At 40.1% G+C, this 24,010-nt stretch overlaps 1 protein-coding gene and 1 long non-coding RNA gene across 23 annotated transcripts in view; one reads left to right on the top strand and one right to left on the bottom strand.

Moving 5' to 3' along the window:
- Positions 1-12,253, top strand: part of PIK3CB (phosphatidylinositol-4,5-bisphosphate 3-kinase catalytic subunit beta) — a 111,564-nt gene extending 99,311 nt beyond the window's left edge. For 13 of the 14 annotated variants that reach the window (XM_046898396.1, XM_046898397.1, XM_015276913.4 and 10 more), the window contains 8 exons: positions 495-673; positions 1,313-1,422; positions 1,741-1,819; positions 7,306-7,473; positions 7,943-8,066; positions 8,686-8,831; positions 10,086-10,218; positions 10,739-12,253. In XM_046898396.1, the coding sequence (XP_046754352.1) occupies positions 495-673; positions 1,313-1,422; positions 1,741-1,819; positions 7,306-7,473; positions 7,943-8,066; positions 8,686-8,831; positions 10,086-10,218; positions 10,739-10,876 (1,077 nt within the window). In that variant the 3' untranslated portion in view covers positions 10,877-12,253. 14 annotated transcript variants of the gene reach the window in all.
- The window catches only part of LOC101748697, a 72,272-nt gene continuing 59,750 nt past the window's right edge, over positions 11,489-24,010 (bottom strand). For 6 of the 9 annotated variants that reach the window (XR_005862252.2, XR_005862253.2, XR_005862254.2 and 3 more), the window contains 4 exons: positions 21,647-21,765; positions 20,792-20,853; positions 19,184-19,346; positions 11,489-17,136 (listed from right to left, as the gene is read on the bottom strand). This is a non-coding gene — a long non-coding RNA (uncharacterized LOC101748697). Of the gene's footprint in view, positions 17,137-19,183; positions 19,350-19,443; positions 21,766-24,010 lie in introns of all 9 variants that reach the window. The other 3 variants (XR_005862251.2, XR_005862258.2, XR_005862257.2) reach the window with 2 other exon arrangements.

The raw sequence follows: 24,010 nt of genomic DNA, 5'->3' as shown, positions 1-24,010 counted from the left end.
TGCCCCTACCTGCACATGTGCAGTGAAGTATCTGCACCCATCAATTCGAGCAGTGTTTGTGGAAGTATGAAGCACTCAGTTGCTGTTGACTTCAACGTGGACTGAAGCATCCATGCTGTGCTTTGTTGGACTGCTGATGAAAACTGAATTTTTGGAAGGACTCTGAGTAAATGTATCTGTCATACATGAAAATGTCCTGTTCATTTTGCTGGAAATGTTACGTCCCGCTTTAAAAAGGGACTTGAAATTTGAGATTTCATCCCATCAGTGTATTTGTTATGTATGAAAATGGTGCTTCTGGGCCATGAGTAATTTAGAAAAAGCTGTTCTCCGGTTCTTTATTTTTACTGATTATTATTTCCATTGTAAGAGATGTTGTAAAATTACCTAATACTTCAGTTAACTATTATTTTTTTTGCTGTCAAGTGAGATTTTACATATTGTATGATGTGCGAAGTCAAAGCAGTAACTGGAAGATAAACTATTTCTTTCAGGTGGAAGCTCTTAATAAAATGAAGACTTTAAACAGCCTAATTAAGCTGAATGCCATGAAACAAAGCAAAGCAAAAGGAAAAGATGCAATGCACACATGTTTGAAACAAAATGCTTACAGAGAAGCACTCTCTGACCTCCAGTCTCCTCTGAATCCTTCTGTTATACTTTCAGAACTGCAGTAAGTAAAGAACGAGTGAATAGTGTTTCACTGTAGATTTGGATTGGAAATGCCAAAGTAGGAACGCCTATTGCTTGAACTTCCTTTGTGTTGTTAGCAGAAATGCTGTCACAGGGAACACTTTCTATAGTGAGAGAAGGTCTGTTGGCAATCTTCCTGAGGTCAAATAGCAGTTAAGCTTGAAAATGTTTTGTGGTCCACCATGTAACTTAATACTCTCTTAGTCAATGTGTTGCATAGCTAAACATTTTAAAATATAAACCTAAACGTGAATTAGACTATGTTCCTGACTTCTGCTTATGACAATAAGCACAAAAGTGTGATTAAAATATTTGGCAGCACTTAAATGGGAAGTCTAGAAATTAGGAAGAAACAGAGAAGACTGTATGTTTTCTGTGCAAATGTAAGTCTTAATTTAGATGTGTGTATGCCAATCATGGTGTCCAGCGTAGACAGTGTGTAACAGATACATCCATAACTTGGTAAGCACTCATAGCATAGCAGTGGAGTGAAAGCTGAGGTAGCATTTAAGCACCTCCTAACTGGAAGTCTACATTTTCTATTCTTTCAAACAATGTTCAGTTCTGTTCAGCTGAATTATTTTTAGTGGACTATAACATTTGTTATATTTTCTTCTAGTGTTGAGAAGTGTAAGTACATGGATTCTAAAATGAAACCTCTATGGATAGTATACAACAACAAGATGTTTGGAGGAGATCTTGTAGGGATCATCTTTAAAAATGGTGATGGTAAGCGGTGCTGAGCACTCGGAATTTGTCTTTCTTCATTATTCTCACACTTGCACTGAAGCTGTGCTGCTCTGTATTTACCAGGATTTAACTAGGTTTACTGTAGCATCAAATAAACAAATTAAGCATCTTCTTCTGACTAGTTTTCCAATAATAGATTTTGCCAATCACAATGATAGAATCCCGATCAATCCCTCTTTAAGATTTATTATTGATGAGGATTTTGAGATAGCTTTTTCTGTAAGCCTTATGAATGTTAGGTAGTTTGTTTCCAACACACTGAGAAACTGAGGTCACAGTTCCAACCTTCTGTTACAGATCTCCGACAGGACATGTTGACACTCCAGATTTTACGTTTGATGGACGTACTTTGGAAAGAAGCTGGCCTGGATCTCCGGTAAGGAACTCTTGTGGGCTGGTTTATATGGATGGGGAGTCCACTCTTACCAGTAAAGCTTTCCTGTTTATTTGCTTTCCCTACCATTTTCTTTCTAAATGCCTATATTACTGCCAAAGGTTTCAGTTTTTCAGTTGTTATAGCCAAGGTGAACAGGCTATAGGAGGCACTCACCTTACCTACCGAGATGGCTTCTCTGCAGTTCATTCCCTAGATGGCCCACATTACAAAGTAATTTCTCCATGAAAAGAAATGCAAGAATGCACAGCATTTTTACTTAGTATCAAGCAGGATATTTGACCTGGTACACTGCATCTCTCACGGTGTATCTAAATTGCCATGCTGATTATAAATTTACTGTTTTCATGCAGACAAAAAGCACTGTATGAGGTGAGAAAACTGTTCTTCACTTAAGGGACCAGCAACCAGGTTCTGTGTCTTTTTATTGCTTGGTTGGTTGCTTTTAATGTTTGTTCTGTTGGTCTCTGTTTTCTCATGTAACAAGCAAGTCTATTAACTGTCACTGATTTGGGAGCATAAGTAAAAGTGGGGATTCACTTAGTGATCTGTGGGAATTAGAACTCCTAGGAAGAGTACTTTGCAGCTTCCTCAGTATTTCTGCTTCAAATTGCACATTTTGATGCCATTTCAGTAATGTAGTTCTAACCCAACTAAGGTAAAAATCAGTGGAGAATAAGCAACATTTTGTGCTCAAGCTCCTATTTCTGCTTGCAAGCATTGTGGATACCTTTAAGGTGCATTCTGGAGTTTCACTTTGTGTTTTAGCAAGAAAACAATGTTATTTAGGTGTCAAAAAAAATTCAGAACAGAATTATCTTTCTATCTTAAAGTCTCCTGCAATGTTCTTACCTTCATACAATTGGTAGGATAAGCATGACTTCTTTATAAGAATACTAGAGGATTCCAAAGAGGAAAAGTACTTAAATGTTATTTGAAAGACTTCATTTGGATTCCTTACGCTCAGCTTTTCAAATGTTGTGGTTTGAGCACAAGTGTGAGTTTCGTAAGGCGCATAACATCTGCCCGTACAAATAAGTAAAATTATCAACTTTTTATCAGTCAGGAAAATATGCTACTTATGGAAGGATTCCTTGGAGTGAAGTATGGGATAAAATGGGAAAGTGAATAATAAATTGTTTCTGGAAGCGTGTGTTTGCTATGAGATTGCTGAGTGTGAGTTACATTGAACACTGAAACTTTAAATAATCGATGTCACAAATATGCTGTGAGGAGACAGCATTTGGGGCAAGGACAACCTCTGGCAGCTGTGGAATCCCATATGAGGCATACTTCACTTGCTGCCTTCCCAGAAGCTTCGTTTGAGGTTCCAGGCAGGGCCACACACTGTGCCTGGCAAACAGGAATCATCATTAGGAGTCATTCTTGACTAATGCATTTTTTTTTAACCTCAAAAAAGGAAAACCAAAATGTGGCTCTGATGTCCAAAGATGTATCTGAAAACTCTTAGGAAAAAAAATGTAGAAAAGGGAAATTCCAGCAGGAACTAAAGTTCTATAATTGGCCTCTTCCATTTATTTACATAACTGAGAGCATCTTCCTTCCATTCATCCTTTTTTTAGTTCTGATTATGAAATCAAATTCTGGGGTTGAGGCAGAGTTACAGTTCTGTGTCTATCAAAGAGGTATTAACCCGGCGTTTGCCAAGGAAGGGCTCTGAAGTGACCTTAACAGGCAAAGGAATGGCTGAAACAGCTCTCTAAACCCCAAGAGGATGAGGATGTAGTTAAGAGGATGACTCTGTGATCTCTAATCTTTGTTTGCAGTCTGCATGGCTCCTGAGAAGAGGCAGCTCCAAACTCCATGAATCAGTAGCAGCAGTGAGAGGTTTTGTTGCCCTGTTAGTGAGTCAGGACTTGCTTATTGGCTTGCCTCTCCCTGCTTGGGTTAGGAGCCATCTGTAACAGGAGAAAAAGCAGTGCCATATACTTCTGATTTTCTGAAAAATACAGTTCATACATCAGTGCTGATAAATGCAGTCTTTTTTTCTTGCTCTTTATCATCCTTTGAGGTTTAAGTTTCCCTCAAGCTGTAGCTTCCCTTTTTCCTTTTGTAGATGCATAATCGATTTCTCACTTTCAACATTTTCCAGAATGTTTGATAATTCAGGTGAAAGCCAGGCTTCCAACTTGCTTCTCCAGCATAAATGCACAAACGCTGCTTGCTTATCTTCCTGGGGAAGTAACTCCCAATCAAGAATATCTTGCCACATCAGAATGTGTGGCTTCTGTGAAGCGTGGATCAAATGGCCAACAGTATGCTGCTGCTGAGGTGCTGGGGGCAGCATCACTTTCCGGATACATGCATTGCAGTCCCTAATCAGTTACTCATTAGTAATATAAAATGAAACCTTGGCTCTGCCTGTGTCTTTTACTAGAAGTGTGAAGCAAGCACAGTACTGCCATGAGATTTCTCTGCTCTGCTGAGGGGCGTTGTGTGTGGGTTTTGAGATCTGCAAAGATGAACAGGAGCTTTTTGGGGTTTTTTTTCTGTTTGTTTTTCACCGTCAGCTATTTTGTCTCCTGGATAAACTGGCCTCTTGCACACATGGTATGTTCTGTTGTTTAGGTTCCTGTGTGTGCATTCTGACTGAACGTTGGAACCAGACCAGGGTTTGTATCAGAAAAGGAAGCGTGCGTGTGCAGCAGGATGCAACAGTGTTCTCCATTAGTTCCTTCATCCTGGGCTGTCACTTGGTGCATTGTAGAGTGCCCAACTGAATAAAACTTCAGGTGCAAACTGCTTCTGCTAGTACAGCCAACCATTAGACAGCAAAGACCAGCAGCAAAGATGAATGCTACTCTGTTATTTGGAGAAGTCTGACTCAGAGCTCAGTTCTCCTTAGACATCAGTCAGTCCAGTGCAGACAGTAATTAGAGAACAAAAAAGCATATTCTTTAACTAATCTGTCTACTTTAAACAAGCAAACGAAAGCCCTACCTATTCACTTCTGTAACAAATTATTACCAGAACACTGAGTTGGAAGTAGCTTGCCCAGAACAGAAGTTATAACGACAGTGGTTAATTTTGCTTCAAAAAATTCTGAGTCTGAAGTCACACATGTGGACATAACCATAGTAGATGACAGAAATTATTTCTATGAGGAATGTTTAAATATTACAAATATGTGTCACAGCAGACAAACATAACGTGTCTTCCCAAGCGTGCTCTGGGATCTGCAGTGTTGCAGCTCTAATGAGAGCGAGTTTCAGTGAAAGGTATTCCTGTTGCTTTACCTGTCCTGCAGCATTGCCATTGTGCTAGGGGAGAAATTAGCAAAGCCACAGAACAGCAGAAAATCCTAAATTTGAGGACTTTGATCTTTGTTGATTCATCTTTACTGTGGTAAATTGTCACAGAAGTATTTAGTATGTGGTTACTTTCTGGACTGGTACAGGGAGTTGCAAAAAACTTGTGTGAAATCTCATGTTAAGTGGCTTTGTTTGAATGAAACCAGAGTTTGTAAAACCACTGAAAAATTATTTTTGACAAGTTTAAAGCTTATCATTGTTTTGAAATTGGACCTCAAGGTACAGCAAATGTGTTCATAAAGTACCAGAATTTGGGGTTTTATTTAGGAATAATTAGATTTTTGAAATAAGGAACAGTATTAACAGTTTTCCCCCTTCCTTTATGTTGATGTTTGAGAAAATGAAGCGAAGAAAGAGGAAAAATATCTATCCTGCCCAGAAATGCTGCATTGATCTGTCAGTGGTCTTCACGTGGCGCATATCCTGCTGACAGATGTTGAAGTCATAAAGAGTGGGATGAGATGGAAAAGGCTGAGCAGATTTGTCCCTAACTTGACTCCTGTCAAAGTGTCTCTCTGACAAGGATGTTTTTTCCTCCAGTTGTAAGCAGAGTCCTCAAGGGGCTGAAGGCTTTCATCATTGCTTGCTTTTGAAGGGGAAGTTGTTGGACGTGTGCCCAGTTTAGCTGCAAGGAGGGTGGGTTGAAATACCATGGAAGAGGGCCAGCGTGCACTTTAACCTGGCAATACTTGGCTTACGTTTGTCATGTCATGATAAGGATGGGCAGTGCTTCCTTGTGTCATGCATGCTGGCTTTCAGTAATTACAGATATGCTTCTGTTCATTGTGAGAGCCCTTTGGCCTAGAGTTGGGATTTTTAATTTAATCCATTAGAATAGTAATGGAATGAAGGTTCCAAATCTGCATTTCTTTTTTTGGTTTGAAGTTGGATGTTCTCTAACTACCCTGCTCAATCTCATCTTCTGTTTGCTTTGTTGCCAGTGAAAAAGAGTACCCAACTGAATGGTTCTCAGCACTTACACCCTTCAACAGTGCGTTATCGCTGTAGTAGAGAAACTGTTCCATCTAATAGCTCAATGCCAAGAAGCTCCAATTAATTTTGCCTGGGTTTTTATTTATTTTTCTTCTGCGGCTTTAGTCTCTTTTCTGTGTCTGTCTCACACAAGAGGTACAGTTCTGCTTTGTAGAAATCAGGATTAATATCTGTTTTGTTTGTAAATGCAAATGATGATACATCCACCAGCAAAGCTTTCTCTTTCTGTCTGTACACCCACTCAAATCTTATGTCCTGCACAGTTTTATACAGCTGTGTAAGTTAGTGAGCACTACTCACTAATTGTGCACTGCGATTAGATTTGCATGAGTATCTGTTTTTTAATACAAGGATCCATGACCAGAATTGAGAGAGCATTTGTGATCTGAGATGGCTGAAATGAGAGTAGACGCCTCTACTTGTGATGCAGTGCCTTTGAAGAAAGCAGTTGTGATGGCTTCACTCTAAGATAAAAGAAATGCTTTGGAAAAGTGCACTTACCTATGTAGACATATCTCCCCTTGATTCAAATGTTTATCTACGCCTTACTTTAATGCAGTGATGCTGTGGATACTTCTACTCGACAGTGTGTATTTTTATGTATCAGGTGAATTGAAAGATGTGTTCCTGTTTTCCATTATTTCTCTAGGCTTAAAACTAATGGGAGATGGAAAATATGATTTCATTTGTATACTTGAAAAGGGGCTTTCGAGCATTTTAAGTTGAAATAGGAAAAATAGGGAAAAAGGATAAGTCCATTGTTTCTATTTACACAAATAACCTACAGTATAGAATAAACTCAAGTGTAAATCTGTTATTGGCCATTTAACCAGGAAATTAACAAATGCAAATAAAGGGCTCCCTCTATAGTTTCTCCTATAAAATTACAGGTAACAGTATTCTCTAGTATGATGGCAAAATGCACGTTGTGGTTCATTTCTTCTGTATACGTACATGCGGTAGGAAAAGTGAATGTTTTAAAAGAATTGCTGTTATTTTAAATTTACAAACCAAATCTGTATATTAACTTCCAAGAGTGCAATGTTCAAGTTAAATGAATATTCAGCCCTCTGAAAACATTCACATAGTAAAGAAGCGTTCTTTTTATTTTTGGCTTTAACGTTAATCTTTGTTTTGTTTCAGGATATTGCCATACGGCTGTTTAGCAACTGGAGATCATTCTGGCCTTATTGAGGCTGTTTCCAGTTCAGAAACCATTGCTGACATTCAGTTAAATAGTAGCAATGTTGCCGCTGCTGCTGCCTTCAACAAAGATGCTCTCTTAAACTGGCTGAAGGAATACAATTTAGGGTAATTTCTACAATTGTTTTCTCATCTGTAGTGTAAACTACACAATACCTGCAAGTCAGTGTTTCAGTGTTCAGGAACCTGTGTCTGCTCTGGCGTGTGTCACATTCTGACTCAGCTTCAGATGGCCCTTGGAATTCAAACAGTGGTCCAGCAGAACTTCGGACATTTGCAGCACTGTGACTTCACATTGCTGAAGATGAACTAAATTAGGCCAAACAAACAAACAGGAAAAAACAACAACAACAAAAAAAACAGCTTAATGGGTCTCGAATGTGGATGCCATTGCCTTCATAGCTGGATTTCTCCTATACTCCATAGCTAGTTTTCACAGTATTTTCTCTCAATTCAATCTAATTCTGCAGTATTCTAAGGGGCTTTTTCTTTACCGAACCAAAGTCCTTGTTCATGTCAAGTCATGGTATGAACTGCCAGTAGAGTGTGCTGATATTAGTTGTTCTTGTATTTCTAGAGATGACTTGGACCGAGCCATTGAAGAATTCACTCTGTCTTGTGCTGGCTACTGTGTAGCTACTTACGTGCTGGGGATTGGCGACAGACACAGTGACAATATTATGGTCCGAAAAAACGGTCAGGTAAAAATTTTTTCTGTAGGCAGAACGACAGCAGCTGTACAGGAATCTCCTCGTGAACCTCCAGTGTCTGTTGTGCATCAGTAGAACTAGATCTGAACGTTGTTAGGTTTCTTTTGTTTACTGAGAATTGCAGAGAGCTTTAAAGAAGGGTTGAAATCTAAGAGTGGAAGGAGCAACCACTGCTTGCTTTGTAAGCAGCTGTTTTCCAAGTGAGACTGTTCTATGGATGTTTCTCAGAGCATCTGAAAGGCCCGCTAATGGTCCAGACTCACAGAACAAAGGCTCCTTTCAGAGTATTGTGCAAAGTACCTCTTTTAGAAAGGCATCAAGTATAGTTTTGAGCAGTGTAGTTTGCCTGAATTTAATGTCCACAGATCAGAAACTTGAAAACAACCTCGAGGTTGTGTTATCCACATCAGTTTGTATCAGTGTCAATTTACAAATAAGTCTTGACTCACTGTAAAACGAAGTACTCCAGGGGGGCTGAAGCAGTATGCTATGAGGAATAACATCATGAGTTAACAATTCTTGGTCCTCAGCACCCTGTGGAGGAATTAGAAAAACGAATTATTTCATTGGAGAAATCAGTTTTTAATTTTAATTTTTTTTTTTTTTTTAGCTCTTTCATATAGACTTTGGGCATATTCTTGGAAACTTCAAGTCCAAGTTTGGAATTAAAAGGGAAAGGGTACCTTTCATACTTACCTATGATTTCATTCATGTTATTCAACAAGGAAAAACAGGGAACACCGAAAAATTTGGTCGGTGAGTATTATTTTAATCTCATCCTTTTGTAACTGAGATGATCTCTGGTGACAGTTTGCAATGCAGCAGGATCCTGTCCAGTTCCCTTTGCTGATCTTCTCATGTGTGGAATGGTGCTTATGTGTTTGTTACAATCAGCTTCTCTGCTTGAGCTAGAATTTATGTACAGATTACTTTGTACATTAGGAACTGCAATGGAAAGATACTGTTTCTTCTTATCTCCTCCAGCAGGTGATGCAGGAGATGGCATCTTCTGTGACTGTCTTTCTTTTCCCTTTCTGTATCATTCCCACCAACTGACAGGATGGCCATTCTGGATGTTTTGCTCTCTCTTTGCTATCAGTTTTCACAGGAAGAGTTTATTGGCAGAGATATAAAATTAGGCATTCAGATATGGCTTGACAAATTCTATGGCTATTTCTGGAAGAAGCAGCTATGTGTGTGTTAGGAGAAATGACAAATAACTGCCATTTCTCTCCTGGACAGTAATAAAACAAACCTGTAGCTCTGTTTTAAAAAGCATGAAGTAAAGGTGACTGCTGTTGCAAGAGCTGTAGAATATGGAGTAGTTTACATGGCAGTACGATTCCACTTGAAAAATGCCTCAAAAAATAATTTATTTTTCTTTCAATTGTAACTTTTTGGTCTGAAGGGGTGGAAATCTACAGTAGGACAGTAGGCATAATGCAGTGACACACTGAGGGATACTGAGAAGTTCTGAAGCCTCTGCATGAGAGGTCCTGATGCCAGCTTTAGCAGCCAGTTCAGTTATGACCATGTTGGTAGGAAGGGATTACTTTACTTTAAAGGGATAGGTAGGATTGGCAGAGAGTACTTCAGTGCCTTTGTTTTCAGTCATAGATCCACCGTGTCATCATCTGGGCATTTAATATAACAAGTTATCAGAAAGGTGGGACAGTGACATTACTGTTGTTTGGGGAGTTTTTGTTATTTGGGGTTGTTTTTGTTTTCTTTCCTTTCTGAAGAACTGTGTGGGTTGCAAAGCTTTTGGTCTTTTCTAACGTTCTAAGGACTGGTTACAGAGGTATGGGGTATGCTGTGAGAATGCAGTGGAGGTTCTGTAGGCTCAGCCGTGTTTTTCCCTACAGCTGCTGGTTGCTATTTCTATTGCTGTGTTCCTCAGATATACATTTTAGTCCAGATAACAATTGTTTGAAATGATTACATGTTTGTCAGCTGTGTGGGTTCTCATGCGTTGTGCTCATTGCATGTGTTTTTTGGTTGACTCTCAAGGTTCCGCCAGTATTGTGAAGAAGCATACCTGATCCTGAGAAAACATGGAAACCTATTTATTACACTTTTTGCACTGATGTTAACTGCAGGGCTTCCAGAGCTAACCTCTGTCAAGGACATCCAGTATCTCAAGGTAAGAATAAGACTTACGGCTCAGCATGATCTTAGTGTTATTCTAATATGGGAATTTTGGTTCTAAGATGAACAATTTTTAATTTATTTCAATTTATCTCAAGACTTCCATGAAGTTCTCAAAGCATTGTTTTTCATCTATGTGGAATAAGGTACATATTGCTTCTGAGGGCTAGAAGGAAATGGTGAATATTTGTCCCTCCCAACCGTTGTACGACAAGTTTGGTATCCCTGCATCTTACATCTTACATGTAGTCACTTCAGCAGCGTTTGCCTCTGGGCTCAATACACGAGCATAGACCTGTAAAGGTGAAACTTATTTGCTTAATTCTTTTTTTAGTTTTACCTTTAAGCTCAGAAAATATCACGGCTATATTGCAAAATGAATAATAGGTGAATATTTGTCAAAATAGGGAAGAGCAGAATGTGGTTTGTGTGAGGAGGTGAAGAACGTAACTGTGGATTTTTAAATCTGCAGTAATGCTGATGTGGTTTTGTTCCGTTTTGTTTTCCTGTCCCAGGATTCTCTTGCCTTGGGGAAGAGTGAGGAAGAAGCACTAAAACAATTTAAGCAAAAGTTTGATGAAGCACTCCGGGAAAGCTGGACTACTAAAGTGAACTGGATGGCTCACACTGTTCGCAAGGATTACAGATCCTAGAAGAGTTTTGGATTTGCACTAAGCTGAATGTCACCTTGATAAGTGTTTTTAAATGGGATCTGTAGTATGGACCAATAAAATTTACTTTAAATAAGGAAACAAGACAACAACAAAAAGAAACGGGCTGAAATAATTCCTGATTCCTTTGCACTCTGCTTCTGAATGCCTGATCCCAAGGCTGTCTCCACAAACAGTGACCAACCTGGATAATCAGTTCCTGCTGACTTTGCACGCTGAGAGCTACTAGGCATTTTTAAATATCCTTTGGTACTTTATGGAGGTGTAAATATTTGTTTTATGCGTTAGGGTAATGTACTCTAACCTGCTCAGGAGGTTTGAAGACCTCTGAAAGAACTGTTTTTTGTTTTAAAATTGGGACTTGAAGAGTAAAATTCTCTTTATTCTAATCTAGCTAAAAATGACCATGTGTATATTTTTCATATGAATTCTGCCATACTGGCACAGATGCATTAATTCTACTGTAAATAGCGTCCACAGTATCACTGTACTACAGGGAGCTGCTTAATGTCTTATACTGCTGCCAAAAGAAGAGTACCAGGTATGTGTAAGGTTTCTTGCGGTGATGAGGGAGGCAGAGACCTCTGAAATGTTGCAGCATCCGGATAGTCATGGTTGCACGGTTTTGTTGTTCTGATATAGGACACACAAAGAAGTCTTTCAGAAAGAGGAAAGGCTAATTTCAAAAATGTCTGAACCCCCCCCTTGATAACAGTCTCCCATTCAGCTCCTGGGGCTTTTCTACTCCTTAGGAGATGCCTTTAGTTCTGCTTCAACAAGAAGCTCCTTGCAGCCCTTCATTGAAACCCTTATGTCAGATGACTTCTGCCATGCAAATGTGCTGTCTTATAAGCGTGGATGGAAAATGTTCATACGTATCACACACAGTGTTTTTTAGAGCATAAATACCAAAAGAAACCAATTTTTTTGGAAAGTGAGTTTATGGGAGAAGACCATTCCGTAGAACACCAATGAGAAGTCATTAATCTTTTCTGTATTTATTAAAAGCTTGCAGTAATGTCGCTTTACCAAGAGATCTGTGTTGAAGATGTTTGCTGAAGAAACTGGATTTGTTTTAATTTATTTAGTGAGGTACCAGGCCTTTAGGTGCTTAAATGGAGAGCAAATCTGTGACGTGCAATAGGAACTGCTGGTTAAAAGATGTAACATACTGTTTCTGAACATCAGCAAGATAGACTTTAACTACTGCTTGTTCTCCAAAGAACACTGGTAGCTCTCAATTCTTGTTGACATTTGAAAGAGAATTAAAACATATATTTAATTTTTGGCTAAATTGTTGTTTTACATAGAAATGTTTTACGTAGGAATTTAATTAAAGGTGGTTTTACTTTGTTGAGAGTGGGTGTTTTTTTTTTTTGTTGTTGTTGTTTTGCTGTTGTTGTTTGCTTGTTTGTTTGTTTCATTGTTCTGTTTTTTTGGTGTGGGCCTTCTAAAGGTTAGGGACCTATCTTGGGCCAGGATAGCATTTTAGGTACTGATTTTATTCTCTTGCCCTAAGTCCTGGGGCTGACCTCTGCTTCTAGAATGTTGTAGAAGCAACAAACACATTGTCGTTATTTGTTTGTTTATGTTGTAGAAGCAGACTGAAGTGTTAGAAAGAAACTACTCTGCAGCTGACAGCACTAAAAGAAGTGATTGCATCCTCAGCTAATTCACAGCATGTACATTTGTATAAGCAAGAATTCCTAGACATTACATTTGTCTGCGAGATGGAGTACTCAGACATCTCTGGTATGTCATGTTGAGGGACACACACCTTTTCCCAGAACTTGAGATACAGTTGGCCCATTCATCTTGACTTCTTGGGGCTGCTGAGCAGTGCGGATATCAGGAGGGAGCATGATTGTATGGTTACACCCATAAGGAGCAATGCTGGCGAGCTCCGAGTTCCTCCACGGGCTTCTTGTGAGACTGGGAACAAGTCAGCCAGGCCTTTGGAAGGGATGTAGTTGTATATACCTGCTGAAAAGCTAACCATAAGCTGTGAGTTCTGGTATAAAACACCTTCAGTGCAGATGGTTGCATGTTATATTATGTACTTTTCTCCAAGTCTACTTCTAATCTGATCCACACAGTTCCACCAGGAATATGACTGTTTCCAAATGAGCCCTGCTTCTCAAGTCCTTCATTGTTACTGGCAGGGGAAAGATACCTGTGCACTGCTTTCAGAAATGGCTGAAACTGTGTGTGTGCTCTGTGTGTACTGTATATATTACTTCTGTTTTTATTTTGATTGTATGATTTACCTTGACGTTGTATTCTGTGATTTGTGACAAATGGTGGCAAATGCTGCTCTTACATTCCTGCTTGTCTTAGATTTGCTTTCCAAGCAAAGTGCTCCCATGGATTTTTCCCTCACCGACTGCTTCCTTTTTCTTTTATGCTTGTTTCTGTTTTAAGTGACAGTGGTGCACTGATATGCTAGCTCAGTTGTTCGCACTCTAGTGAATGCCTTTGACAGAGCCTACTTGTCTATTTGATATAGTGCAGTCCAGTATTCCTCTTTAATTTCCTAAAGCTATTGAAATGAGATAATTAAATTGTATGGGCTCTCAGTAATTAAGATCATGATTTTATTTCATCAAGATCAAGGCTAAGATCATGATTTTATTTCTTAGGAATGACTCCAATCCTAAATCTTTTAAGCATGTAGTCAGTATTCTATTACTATTCCTTCAAAATACATTGCGTTGATATGATATGTGTTCACATAATGCATTCCTGCTTCTGGCAAGATTTTTAAAACATATAAAATTTAGAAGAAAAAAAACAATTGGTGTATTAGTGCTGAGAGATAAGGAAGTAGAGCTGTCCTGATGGAAACCACACTTTACCAGGTGCTGTTGTATGAGTTGGAAGTGCTGCACTGCAGTTGGAGTGCAACAGTTTACATATGGCTTTGTATTATTTGTAGACTGGCTCACTAGGTGGGAATCAGACTAATTTCAAGGTAGTGGTATTTTTATTTCGCTTGTCTATTATTTTATTCCCGACCACAATACCACACTAACTACTCCACTATTTCCATTGCAAAACTTTTGCTTGTGATGTGTTTGTCTGTGGCTGACTGTTGGTGGATATGGTCAGCATGTGAGTGTAGTAGTGAAAGTATTCTTGCAACTGGGAATATCTTTGCAAATCAATCATAGGAAGATCATAACAGATAAAATCTCAAGGGATTTACACAGACATAGGAACTGCTGATCTTCCATATTTTTGCCACGTCAGTTCAGAGAGCTAGCTTTGCCTTTCCATAGGAAAACTGTTTAGATTACATGGATATGTAAGCTTCCTCTAACAGCTTCTGTGGGAACAGCATGCATAACCTGTAGCCCACGTGGATCTCCTGTTGGGAAGCACAGCTAACTTTCAGTTAGTGCAAGGACTGAGGAGTCAGCAGATCTGTATTTTCTAACATTCCCATGAGGACACTGGGGACTTTTTAGCTGAAGTCTGAGTGAGCAAAAGGAATAAATGTGGTCTTGGGAATATGCAATTGCAAGCAGATATTTGAAGCAGATTTTGGTAGCTTACCCAGGAAGAGTGCAGTAATTTTAACAGCTAACAATACTGAGAAAATCTGAGTACCATGCTGCTCATCTTACCTCAATGCATAATACAAATCTTGTAGTTGTTCTCTTTGAGTGTGACTTCCTGACTGATGAAGAGAGTACGTGCTTCTGCCAGTGCTTCCCAGGGAATTCAGTCACCCTGCTCATATCAGTAGCTGTTCCTCAAATGCTGTGGCAAAATAGCATTTACTGCTGATCAAGTGAGAAGACAAGAAAGCTTGCTTTCTTTAATGAGGTGAATTTGCGTGCTACTATTATGTGGATGCCTTTCCAGCCAGATTAGCCTATGTGGGGAACTGCACCACCGACTGCCCTCCGGTAAACCACAAGGGAAGATTTTGCCAGTCGGATGCTGATACAACGTTATCTGCTGTGTCATTTCCAGAACATGTGTCTAAAAGCTCAACTACATTACCTGTTTTAATAGGTTTTACTATATTGGATCAGATTTTAAATGATGCTGTTGTGATGAGTCAGTCCTTCATCCTTTCAGACTGTCACTTTGCTTTTCCTCAGGTGATTATGTTGAAGTCTTCCCTGGGTTTGCTTGATGAAGTGGGATGGGGATTAATTTATATTCCTTAAGTAGTTGCATGACTTACTTTTGGAAAATCCTTGAAGGATTTAACACACTAAGAATTTAAAGGAGAGCAATCACAGAGAAGCATAAGAGGTTAATTCTGATTTGCCAGGCAGCATCTGGCTTTTATGAAGCAAATGAGTGAAAGCAACAATCGAGCACCATGGAAACATGGTTTCCGAGGGATTACAACTCTTTGTAGTGCAAAGATGTATGTAAGATCTAATATTTTGCCTTGGAATTCTACAGCTCTTTCTTCTGGGAGTGCCTCTATCCACTGAAATCCAGGGAGAAGTGAGGAACTGGAGTGGTTTGTTCTTGTTTGTGAATCCTGCCTGAGGTTTACTCCTATTTATCTTCGAAGCTTTGCTCAGTGAGCAACCTCTGGATGCATGTTCTGATGTGATATGACCACTGTACAACACAGCCAGAGCAGCTCATTCGAACTCCCGAAGTTGTTTCTCTACCTCCTCTGCATAAGGAACATTGAATCTTCACCTAGCATATCACAAAGGGCGCTGAGCAGTGTTGCTCAGGAGTGTGGGAAAGATGTTTCCATGGCTATGAATTTCTCCTGTAAAGCAGTTTTCCACGGGGCAGCAGGGCGAGTAGCCAACAATATTAGAATGGATGACAGCACGGTTACAGTGCTCCCTAGGTAAAGAAAAACAAAGTGGATTCCAGTCCCTGTACGTAACATTGATTGAAATAAAAATGGAGCAACTCTTAAAGGGAAGGTGGGGAAGACAGAAAGAGAGAGACTCCTTTCCCCTATGGGCTAGTGACTTGTTAATTTAGGAAGAGGAGTGATTAAACAGAGGTCCAAACTTTCCACCCCATGTTCTTTTTGCTTGGCTGAATAAAAGGACCCTTGATGTTTTGTCTTGCTGAGACAAAGTTTGTTTAGTCCATTCCCTACCAAAGAGCAAAGAACATATCCTGCATATAGAGTTGGGGCAGTTGGCGTAGGAGGAAGAGAGGCCCATGGCTAGGCTCAGGGGTCATCTGCTCCAGAGGTTACTTCTACACTTAACATGCATTGCTGAATTCTATAGAAACAAACAGTTCTGTGTATGGCTGGACCTTAAAGCCACCCACCACCCAGAATTGTATATTGGCTTGTCAGCTTTCTGATCATCACTGTGAAGGAATGGATGTAGACAGCTTAAGGTGGGGGTTCCACTAATAAGCTTAAACTTTGAGTGCTAGTGCTGCGATAGACAGGCTTAAATACTTTATTTGTGAGTTACTCCTTCTCTTAAGGAGAGGTGCTGGGTCGTAAGTTGAGCACTGAATGCTTGAAGGGAATTTGAATGCAATTTTTGTGGCCAGGATGGCCTTTAGAAGCTCTCTTTCCCCCATCAAATTACATACCCATGCCAGTTAATTTGAAAATAAGTTTAATATTCCAGACCACAAGTAACACTGAAACATACCTACACATTACAAACAATTGTAATGTACCCGCTGGTTCTGCATTTGATACTTGCTTTCTCTTTCACAGCTCAGTGTGATAATCTTGATTCCTTGAGGGGAAAAATAAAACTCTTTGAAGCTGTTTGAAATGTTCTTAATAGCTGAGACACTTATGGTTCCTACTTACAGACTTTATACTGGTTAAATGAGTGGATGTGTATCTGCTACCTATGGTAAGTATGAACAGCAGTATAGCTGCAGTTGCTGATGCTGCATATGGATTGTTCAGACTGAGGGTTCAGCCTAAATGGATCCAAGCTTTGGCATTTTGGACATAGTCAGGTATCAACAAGGCACCCGCAGTAATTCTTTAATCACCTCTGCATACTTTCTGGCTTGTTGTAATCAATGCAGTAGAGCTGCCCCGTCCTCCTCTGTCGTAGTGATCGAGCAGGCTGTGAGCAATGAAGCTGCTTTCTGAATGCAGTGTCTCACATTTTCGGCAGACAAGGATTTCACATTTTGGACACATTTTTCCGGAATGTGGTTGCCTTAAAGAACAGATTTCCTCCCGTGCTGGCTTCAGCTTTTTGGAACCTTTCCTGTGTAAGCATCTCTTCTTGTCTTCAAAGCTCTGACTCCTTCCCTGAGGGCTGGAACAGTCAGAGGAAAGAAAGGTGACAAGTTTAGCCTACGTATGTCCTATATGAATGACATCAGCAGGAGCAGTTAGTGTTGATTTATGAATCCTCACTGAGGTTCTGTGACACTCTATGAGCAGGTGCAGTGTATGATCTCTTGCAGAAAACAGGAGTGGATAGAAAATGAAGAAATCTAGCTCTGGTGTTATGACGGCAGTGACAAGCCATTGGATTTTTAAACATAGACCTATTACAAGGACTGTCCATCATTATTTAAACAAAAATGTAAAATAAAGAAAAAAAATCAAGTTAACCAGTTAGATAGGCTCTTCAGTTCTTCAGTATTCAGTTTTTCTGTGAGTAATCATGACATACCCTCATGCATAAAAACAATTTTCATATAGATACGTGCATCTAAATTAGAGGCTCCTGATATAATAAATAAACTTCATCGGTACTATTCTAAGGGTTCTTTTTCTCCTTGCATGCAGAAATAATTACGCTGGCTCACAGATGAGCCCTATCTTGTACTGCCTTTGGGTAGAGGTTGAAGGGCTGGAAGAAAAGCAGCTTTGATGTACTACGTTTTATGCAAAATAGTACTGATGCAGGTTAGGGTCATGGTTTATATTCACCAACAAGAGCTCACAAACCAGTGCTGAGCAGCAGAGATCTGATGTAGCTATACCACTGTGAACGTTCTGTAGACCCTGATGGCCTGAATGTTTAAAAACACTGCCAGGCAATATGTCTGCAAAAAACATCCAGTAAAATCCGAAGACTCTTTCCATTAACGTGATTTCCATGGGAGAAGGATGCTGTGTTGCTGCTTTTTTTAGATAAAACTGGGAAAACCTATAACTGTCACTTGCAAATTACTATCAAGGCCTGCACAGCGTTTTACTGCTTAAGGTGGTGTCTGCCTCTAGAATGCATGCTTCAGAAAAATCATGGATAACAAAGACAATTCGCAGCTCTAATTCACTAACTTCTTGCATTTTCTTTGACACCTTCCAGTCCAGTTCCCCTTGAGTGTAACAAGATAAGTTCCAAAGCAGAGCCCTTGGTATCAGTTGTTTAGCAGTTGGACTGATCGAAAGAAGAATCTGGCTCTCAGAACCATCTCTGGCCTGTGTATTTTAATCTCATATCAAGCTTGTAACCAGTTGCTGTGACTGTCAAACTTAATGTAGTTAGCTGAGTAATTGCTGCGACTTGCATGTACTTCCTGCTAAGACGGTAATTTCATGATCATTAGCAAAGACAGACTCTTTTTAGGAGGTCTGCACAGAAAATAGCTTTTGTAATGGATGAGGAAAGTCACTTTTAGATTTTATCGTGATATATACAGCACGTTTACCTCTTGTTGAGGAAAAGTAACATCAAACACAGATACTCAAGAAGAGAATTTCAAATCCCATGAGGATGATGGAACGATCTCAAATCTAACAGCCCACAGAGCAATAAGCTCTACTACATTTTTGGCTCCTTGCTCACACTGGTGATAAAAGGAATAGTTTTCCATTAGTTGTTTTTTTTTTTTTTAATCCCTCTTCCAAAGGCAGCAAGCACAAAGGCACTGTTGTAGGGAAGATATGCAGCAGGACTTGGTAGCCGTGACTTTTGAACACCAATTTTGAGTGCTGCTGCATTGCTGCTATTTGTGGCATCCTGGAGCTAGAGATACTTAATTGGTGCAACACAATCTGTTCTTTCTGGAAACGGCCCTGGGCAGCACTAGGATGTATGTGGACAAACAGGGATACCGCCCCTCCGAAATCTTCTTGACTGGATGGGGAGAGGAGTCATAAGAAATGATTAGAAGAAGAACATGCAGATACATGGAACTTGGAGACCTCACATTCATACGTACATCTGCGAGTGGCTCTCTACTGCTCAGATGTAGTTAATGAGCCTATAGCAATTTCCTTGTTTTTGAAACCGTGAATACAGCAGAACATACAAAGGTATTTCTGGCTCTTTGAGGTGTACTGGAAATGTTTATAAATAAATTTCTCATGTAAAGAAGTTTACAAAACAGAATCTCAGATGTACTCACGGTTTGTTCCTAGGAGACCCAGAGAAGAGGCTCAGTCCAGAAAATCTTTTCTTAAATATTCGCTCCCGCTTTTTTCGGTTGTGTTTCCCATCTCCTGTGCTTTCTTCTGTAAGTTCCTTCTTTCCTTTCTGCCAGCTCATCTTATCTGTTGTAACAGCAGCACCTGCTTAGATGAAAGCAGAAGTCTGAATAGCTTTTTGAAATAGTCTCTCCCTCACTGTGTTGCACCTGGCAAATTCTCGCTCTGTTTCTCTACAAACCTGTAAGGTTCCTGGCTATGCGGAAGGCTTAGCAGAGATCAGCAAGCAGATGCTTTCCATCAGATGGAACAAACGTGTGCTTCAAAAAATCCTGTAGCCACAAGGCAGACCTAGATATCCTTCTTCAACCGCTATTCCACATGATTATGGAAAGGAGGCTTGGGCATTGAATATAATAAATACTTCCTTTTCTATGCACTCTTTCATGATTAGGCTCATTGGTGAAAAGCAAGAAAGGAGGAGGAGGCTCATTTGATAAAGGAGCCAGGAGCCAACAGAACAGTTTTGCACAGAGAACAGAAGCAGACAAACAAATGTTGCGAGATGGAACAAACACTGCAGTGCAAAAACCAGAACCCTGGAAAGATGAAGAACCAACTGGGGATTTTAGTTAAGGCTTGGAAATTGTTTCCTCTTTCTTTTGATGAAGCAGTTGATTAGGCTGCATTTCCGCATTGCATTGCTTTGTCTCCAAGAATTATCCCTTCAGCCTCACTGATCAAATTAGTCTCTCTGCTCTACATTTGATACTTAGTAATTGCATTAACTTTTGGTTGCTGGGCTTGGAGGGTACTGTCCACCCCCTCCCGATGACTGGAAGTGCTTGTCTGTTCTACCTGTTGCTTAAAATATTTTCCACGGATCTTCCATGGATCTTCCTCTAAAACAAGGCACACAAACTTTGTAGGATCAAAAACAAAACCAGTCGTTCTGAACTACACACTTCTCTGATTTTGTCCCTTATCCCTTTCATTCCTTGCTCCCAACTGCCCACTGAAACCAGATTTTTAAATACAATGCTCCATTACTAGTTTTTACAGTAGGATAAATGCAGAAAATAGTAAATATATATGCAGAAAATAGAAACATCAGTGTGTCTGCTTTACAAGATCAGACCCTAAAACTGTTTTTCATTGTAATTATTATTTACCAAGAATATATATTGACCTATTTACAAGAAAAACATAAATTCCTAGAATGAGCAAAAAAAGCAATGCGTGTTGCTGTCATGCTTGGTAAGGAGACCTCCAGCTTTTACCAAAACTTAGCGAGTTGGAACTGCTGCTTCTTCAGAAATGGCAGAAAATACTTTCATGAAATAAACTACAATCAGTTCATTGACCTGTACAAGGAAACTGGCAGTAACTGATGACTGAATAAAAGCTGTGACTGAAAGAAAACGATCCCCTTCATAATTAAAATAATTTAGTTTTTAATTTGTATCAAAATAATCTGCAAGTTCAAGATCTATATTAGGCATACAGTGGTGTTGAGGTGAAGCCTTGCAGAACAGAGCAATCTTTGGCAAATAAAAGGCAGCATCTGGGGAGGCAGGAATCTGTCTTACCTCTAAGAAGTGAGCTTCAAAGGCTTTTTGCTGCAGGATCTCTCAGTACTAATTCCTCTTGTCTAGAAGATCAAGAGAAGAAAATGTAACACTGAAAGTACAGGTGTAAGTGTATGGAAACTGGTGACAAAGAATAGAAGATACACAGAAGGGATCTTTCCTAAAGCCTTTTAGTCAATAATAATAACATACTGAATGATTTTAATTTCACTCCTTTAAACATGCAGTTATTTGGCTGTCTATCCAATGCAATTCCAATGACATAGGTGAAATTCCGTCTATACTTTGTTTAAATGTTTTGCTCTATCAGAAGATTTGAATACCCAGAATTTTAATGTCTTGCTTTTCTTCCTGGCTTAAATCTTGTGAAACTTGACTACTGTTGCCTTCAATATGCTGATTAATTGCCATAGCTTTCATATTTAACAACTGCAATAGAAGGTTTTGGCTTTGTTAGTGAAGTAATCAGTAATAATGTTATCATAGCGAGCCCTGAGGTTTACATTTTTATGTGGTCAGTTCTTTAACCAGTAGTTCAGGGGGTCTTTAAAACAGGAATCCTGCTTGCAGATCTGGGAGACAATAAGTTTCCTTCAGTTGAACAACAGAAGATCCCAACAGTGTAGAACACTTCAGGAGCCTCTGTGTTACCTCTGTACGCTGTCTCAGAAAAGCAAGGTGTGGTATCTGCTGGACCACAGATGTCAAAACTGATCTGCAGTGATACTGCTTTCATTCCTGGACTACTTGAGCAGCAGATTGGTGTCTCTATAACTACTGTCATATTTATATGATTCCAGGACTAACTATGAATTACGGTAGGGGTAAAGAAAAGCAAATTAAAATGATACTGACAATTTTTCCTATCCAGGTCTGGCAGGACATAGGAAACTTGTTTTCCAGGAATGGAACATCTCCACAGCCACTCCTCCAATCGCAGTAGCACACAGCAGGCTGCAGCCAGATGATAGATCCTGAGATAAAGAATAGAACAAGAGGTAAACTTTGTGGCAGAGACTGTAAGGCAAACATGCAGGGCAAAGGGTGCCAAACAGGAGGGGAGGTCAGGAGAGGGGAAATGATACAACAGCAACTTGGGAAAGATTTCTGTGTCCCTGGGATGCAGCTTTTCTGATCCAGTTCTGTGTCAAGTAAAATTTGTTTGAATTCTGACCATTTTCTTTTTGCCACCACAGGGTGTCTCTGCATCTCCTCATACACTGAAGACTTTGGCAGCCTTCAGCACCAAGCTGTGCTGTGGACTCTTTCAAGGGGACGCAGGACTAAAGGGAAAGAACCCTCCTCTTAGCTGCAGATTGTCTTCAGGATTACAAGTCTGCTTGGGCTGGAATGGTGATGCCTTTGTTAGTGGGAATTTCTTCATGTGAAAATAAGGCCACAGTACAGTGATGTACCTCATTTGGTTTTAAGGGCTCTCCCCCACAGGACTGAAACAGACTGTGGCGTGTGATGTAGCACACTGACCTAGATCAAGCTCACTCTGCCCGTGCAGGGTTAGCAAGGTTTGAGGCACTCTCCCTGTACTGACACACTTTCTGCTAAAGCAGACAATCTGTCTGTGCTATGTTACCTTTGTGTTCATGTGCTCTGGATAATTTGACAGAAATAAAGCTGTGTGCTTGTACCAGATGCGGATCAAGCTGATTCTAACATCATTAAGGGCAGAACAATACAAAAAATGAAAAAAACTTGAAATACACTAGCTCAACTACTAACAGTTCACAAAACAGAGGCTGATTAACTTTTGCCTACCTAATTGCGTATCTCTTCCCAAGGCCCCATTCTCTTTTCCTGGCAGTAAGTAAATACAATCTGAGAATGAGGTCATCATTTGCATAGTTATGGAGGTGATGATTGTCCACCAGTGGTCATCATAAATGCAGGAGCATAACATCTTTGTGTCCTAGAAGATGGGAGTGTTGCTCTTTAGACTTTAGTTTACCTCTCCAACCGCTTCTAATATGTTACTGAAATAGTGTTTGTCTTGGAAGTGATCTCTGACCTGAGCACCACCCAGTTTCTGCAACCTTTTTCACGTGAAACTACTTGTGGAAGAAGGAATAGTCCAAATGAGCGTTTTCTTGTGGTAAAAAAAAAAAAAAAAAAAAAAAAAAAAAAAAAAAAAAAAAAAAAAAAAGAGGAAAAAAAGAAAGAAAACGAATTAAAGGGCTGGAGCGAAACTAGTGACCTGGGCTTTGACTTAGGAAACAGCTGAGCATCCTAATATCTGCGCTGTGTACTGCTGCCATGGGTGCTCTCGTATTCCCCGGTTATTTTCCTTCTTCCCATGAAAACCATCAACTTGTTGTAGAGCTTAGGAACTGAGACTGATGCTTTGCCCTCCACCTCAGCCTTTGCCTGTTGCTTAGAGGAACATCTCATCTTGTCCTTGGCTTCAAACATGCAGAGAACACGTTTAATTTGATGATGTTGTTGTACTTTATCCCCAGCAGGCACCCCAAGATCTGTGGTCTAGATATGTACAAAAGCTCCTCAGTGCTCTCTAGGTACGCCCTTACCCTACTTGGGTATATGTTTGTTTCTAAAGGCTCACAGTAGCTCTCACTGAAATCCATGGAAAGTCTGTGAAGCGCCTGGTGGTGGTGGTGCCTGGTGTGGTGCTTCCACACATACAGAAGAAGCCACCAGTGGGGGCAGCAAGGTTAAGTTCCCACTTCTTTTAAAAGCTGTGTTACCTTTCATTCTCTTTGGCTTTTATGTTGGGTGTGGCCCTGGTTCAAGTGCACAGGAGCACGTTCTGCTTCAAAGCAGTTTGGTTGTGTGAGGGAGCTAAAGAAACGCTGACTTTAATGAAGGAGATTCAAAGTGGAGAGTGGCTGCCCCGACCCAGGTTGGGTGGGAGGCAAAGGCTGCAAGAAGTCGAAGCCAGAAGCACATGGGCTTGGCAGCTGATATATTTTAATTCGGAGATCGCAGTTAGAAGATAATGGTCGCTCCAGTAGCTCAACTGCTTCTGGTTTTGCTGTACACTATGGGTAGCGATTACAACCCTGACAGCTGCTTTTTGTTCACAAGTACTCACTCACGACAGCGCAGACCGAACTGCAATACCTCTCTGCTGTTTTGTTTTGTTTCTACAAAGGGGAAGGAAGAAGGTGGCACAGACAAAGGCAATCTCCCCACACCTGCCGTCGGAGCGAGCCCAGCCCTGCAGCCGCACCCCAGGCTGCTGCTGCT

The sequence above is a fragment of the Gallus gallus genome, chromosome 9 (assembly GCF_016699485.2).
Source record: "Gallus gallus isolate bGalGal1 chromosome 9, bGalGal1.mat.broiler.GRCg7b, whole genome shotgun sequence".
NCBI classification, from domain to species: domain Eukaryota; kingdom Metazoa; phylum Chordata; class Aves; order Galliformes; family Phasianidae; genus Gallus; species Gallus gallus.
Note: the sequence above shows the minus strand (reverse complement) of the source record. Positions and strands in the feature narration are given on the sequence as shown.